General features: G+C 51.6%; 1 protein-coding gene across 1 annotated transcript; it reads left to right on the forward strand.

Moving 5' to 3' along the window:
• The first annotated feature begins 1,033 nt into the window (after positions 1 to 1,033).
• Positions 1,034 to 3,471, forward strand: LOC149362427 (solute carrier family 22 member 13-like). The gene is made up of 2 exons (XM_089568303.1): positions 1,034 to 2,359; positions 3,088 to 3,471. The coding sequence occupies exons 1-2, from the start codon at positions 1,034 to 1,036 to the stop codon at positions 3,469 to 3,471; spliced, it is 1,710 nt and encodes a 569-aa protein (XP_089424429.1).
• Positions 3,472 to 4,017: the final 546 nt, after the last annotated feature.

The raw sequence follows: 4,017 nt of genomic DNA on the forward strand, positions 1-4,017 counted from the left end.
TTAAACCCACGCACTCCCATTGCCTGTCGACCCTCCGGAGCGACGCGTTAGACCACACGGCCACAAAACAGCGCAGAGCGATACACCTCTCTTTATTTTTATTTGCGGACAACTTCCGTAGCCTTCACAGCGTTGCACATGATGTAGCGTTGGTAGCGTTCCCTCGCGGTACAAAGGAAAATTTAATAATGCATGAATCACTCTAACGCGCTTTAAATCCAAATCTTGCACACTATAAAATGCTTATAAAGGTGTACTAAGTGCATTATAAAATTCAACAAGCCTCGTTTGTCGAATTGCACACGCAATGCACTTGGTGGAGCGACAGACAAATGAAAAGTGCACCGGCGGTTGGCTCACATGACCCGTTCTTTGTAGACCACCCAAGAAGCCCATGAGGCGGCGCCGATGTGATGATAAAGCACGGAATATATCCAGATAACCCAATGAAGCTGGAGGCGTGATGAGGGTGGGATTTTGTCTTGCTACCATTAGTTCATGGGCGTCGCCAGAACTCGGGAAGATTCCGAGTTTCAGCAAACTCGGGCCTTCCAGCATAGCGCCCCTGCTCTCGTTTGGTGCGAGCGCCACGGGATTCTCGTTAAGCCCTATTTGCGGCTACCTTCATGATTACATCATTGCAACTGGCCGCTTACCCTGTTAAATCCATATAAAATTCCACTGAATGTCCAAAAGCGTATTTTATTTTGTTTCCTGATGTATCTAATTTGCTTATTATTAAACATTTCTAATAATTCATACATATTTTCTGATTTCAAACATTCTACTATTTTACTTAGCTTTTTTCCCGCACTCATACCTCCTTGGCATTCAACACCGTACCTTGGCCAATCCCCCCGCGTGGGTATGTGCCATTTTCATATGGTGAGGAAGAAGAAGAAGAAGAATGGAGTCGAGCCTCTGGTGCCGGTATTTGCTGATCGACCTAGAAACTAGTGACTGTTATGACAGCGCCGACGTCACCGGCCACGGCTTGTTTCAGAGGAAAATCCAGTTCCTAACCGCGTTGTCTATGGCTATCGCAGTGGGCTGGATTCGCGCTTTCACGCTCAGCTCGACTCCGGTGGACCACTGGTGCAAGCCTCCTGCCCATCTCAGCCACCTCTCCGAAGCAGCATGGAAAAACATCGGCATACCGCTGGACGCAAAGGGCGAACCCAGTTCCTGCAACGTCTTCCTGCTTCCAGAATCATATGACTTATCAAACAGCAGCGCAGATGTGGTCGCCTGTGATGCTTGGGACTATGACAAGGAACACGCCGACTCGAGTGTGGTGAGCTCTTGGAACCTCGTGTGCCACCGAGCTTGGTTGCTGCCCGCAGCCGAGGCAATGTGCACGTCCGGTGCCATGCTCGCAACGATAGCGGCCGGATACGCAGCGGACCACGCTGGTCGCAAGCCCGTAATAATCGCCGTGACGACTACCCTCCTTATTGCCACTTTTGCAGTGAGCATCCTGGACTCATACTCGGCGTACGTGGCCATTGGTGTAATTTTGTCGGGATCCGCAGCCGCCCTATTCGCGGTCACCAGCCTGCTCTTCTTCGAGCTGGGCACCCACGCACATAGAGCTAGGCAGCTATGCGTGGCCATGTTTGTGGGGTATGCGCCCATTTCGATGCTCTTCATGGCACTGCGGCAGACGCGGCTGTCCTGGAAGCTGAGACAGGTGGCCATGGCGTCCCCCACAGCACTGGCTCCGCTCTTCTACGTGTTTGTGGTGGAGAGCCCCCGTTGGCTGATCTCAACCAAGCAGTTCAACCGTGCCGAGGCGGAAATCGCGGAAGCCGGGGTCGCCAACCGCTTCGTGAAGCATGCCGAGGGCGTCTCCATCCTGAAAAGGCTGAGGGACATGGCCGGACCCAGGGTAGAGTCCTTGAGAGCAACGCTTGTGGCTGTGCTTGGCATTCCCGTCGTTCGGCGACGCGCAGCCATCGTCTTCGTGAGCTCCTTTGTCGTCACCTTTGCGTTCCACGCGCTCACGCCCACAGCGGGGCTCACTCGTGCGTTGGGCGGCTGGGTGTCGTTCGCTGCAGAGGCGACACTGTTCGGCATCTTGCTTCTCGTCATGAACCGCCTTCAGAGGCTGGTCACGTTAAGCGCAAACCTATCGCTGCTGGCGAGCTGCAGCTGCCTCGCGTCTCTGGCCTTCAGAATCGAGGAAGAGATGTTTGGCAGCGTGTTCCTGGTTCTTGCGCGGGCGTTTTCACTGACCGGCGTGACAGTGAACTATGTCTATGTGCTTGAACTTTTCCCGACGGCACTACGCGGAGTCTTCTTCGGCACGTCGCACTTCTTCGGACGACTCGGAGCCACTTTTGCCGCCATTCTCAAAATTGTGAGTGAGTGTAAAAAAGGGTGGAATTAGTGAGCAGCCGCGCCCAATGGCTGTCAGTTGATCGCTGGCGGCGACCTCTTCAGCTCGTTCGCAAGCTTTCACTTGCCTGGTCAAGTCCGATGTGAGCACCACATCCTCCCGTGCTTTGGTTGAGGGGGAAGCTACGATTTATAAAGGAGGTTGATCCTCCGGGCAGTCACATGATATGGGATCAAGGGCAGCTAATGGAAAAATGTCTTTTGGTTCTTATTTTCTACTCCGGGCACTTATCTTGCATTATAGTCCTCTGTAGAAATCGTAATCGGTACAGCTCAAATTTCGTTCTTCGCGCACCATGGTATCCTGCAAAAATTGTAATAATATGTGGTGGCAAACTTCAATGCGATTTTTCTACGTTACCTAGTCGATCTTAACTGCTCTTCACTTCTTAAAACCGTATGCCTTAAACCCACTTTTTTTCTTCCCGTGATTAAGAAACGGACACTTGCGCAGTTCTAGTGACACCCTAAGGCAGCCAATGTTCCCATAGAAGTTCTGTTGAAGATGTGCGATATTTATATTGTCATCGCTGTCTCAGAAACCATAGCATGCTCTCACAACGAGCACACACGGTATTTGCTAGTGTTCATGTTCTGTCTCTATCGGGTTTCTCAATGCGGGAGATATTTTTACTACGCTACATTTATAAAACTGCTGGTTCAGTCATACCTCATCCCCTGTGTTTGCAGTTTTACGACTATCACCGTGAGGACTCGCTGTTGGGCTTCGTGGTCTTCATCACGTTCAACGCAGTGCTGCTTCTGGTGAACATCACGGAACCCGAGGAGGAGCCACACGTTGCCTCAGCTGCGGTGGCAGAGGCGCCGAGGCGCACGTCTAAGCTGCGCTTCTCAACCAGGCGCTGGGTTCGCCACCTCGCGGGTGGCTCCCGAGGTACGAAGGGCGCTGAAGACGAGCGAAAGTACTCCGGCGGGGAAGCTGTGGCGGCCGGAAAAGCGGATGACAATGTGCGGAGGACGTCCGGGACCCGGTTTCACACATCACCTGAACACGGCAGTGCCAAGGGACAAACCACAGGATCAGGGACTACGGAAATAGCTTATTTCTCTTAGGAACTACGCATTTATCGACACCAAGCTTTGCATCTCTCAACATTCTATCGTGCTCATTGGTGGGTCGTTACGAAGTGTAATAAGAACACATAGGACTCCCCTCATATCCCTTCCGCTAAAGCAACAAACGCGGTTTGAATTAATTTACGTGAACTTGACTCAGGTCAAATTGAAATCATTGATGTCAGCTCTTTAGTGCAGACCTTATGCGGTACCTTCCTTGTCTTGTACGCTGCTAAAGGCAGTGTATAACCTAATCAGAAGTGGTTACTGTATTGCAGTCTTGTGCGGTCAGCATGAATAGAAACATTGACAATGTATTTCGGTATCCAGAAAATATGTATGCATGAGGCGCACTGCTGCAAATGCGCTGTGCATTTAGGCCGGCTCATAAGTGATGGTAGCCGACTCGAGTCGAAGAGGGTCCAACATCAGCCGCTTTTTCTGCTGGACAGCGTGCCCGCCTTATGACGTCACTTTTAACTTGTATCCACCAGAATGGCCAGTCCTGGTCACGTACCGATAAAGAGGGAGCGCTAGCGCGCT

Source organism: Amblyomma mixtum, chromosome 2 (genome assembly GCF_055824585.1).
Source record: "Amblyomma mixtum isolate Tamu chromosome 2, ASM5582458v1, whole genome shotgun sequence".
NCBI lineage: Eukaryota > Metazoa > Arthropoda > Arachnida > Ixodida > Ixodidae > Amblyomma > Amblyomma mixtum.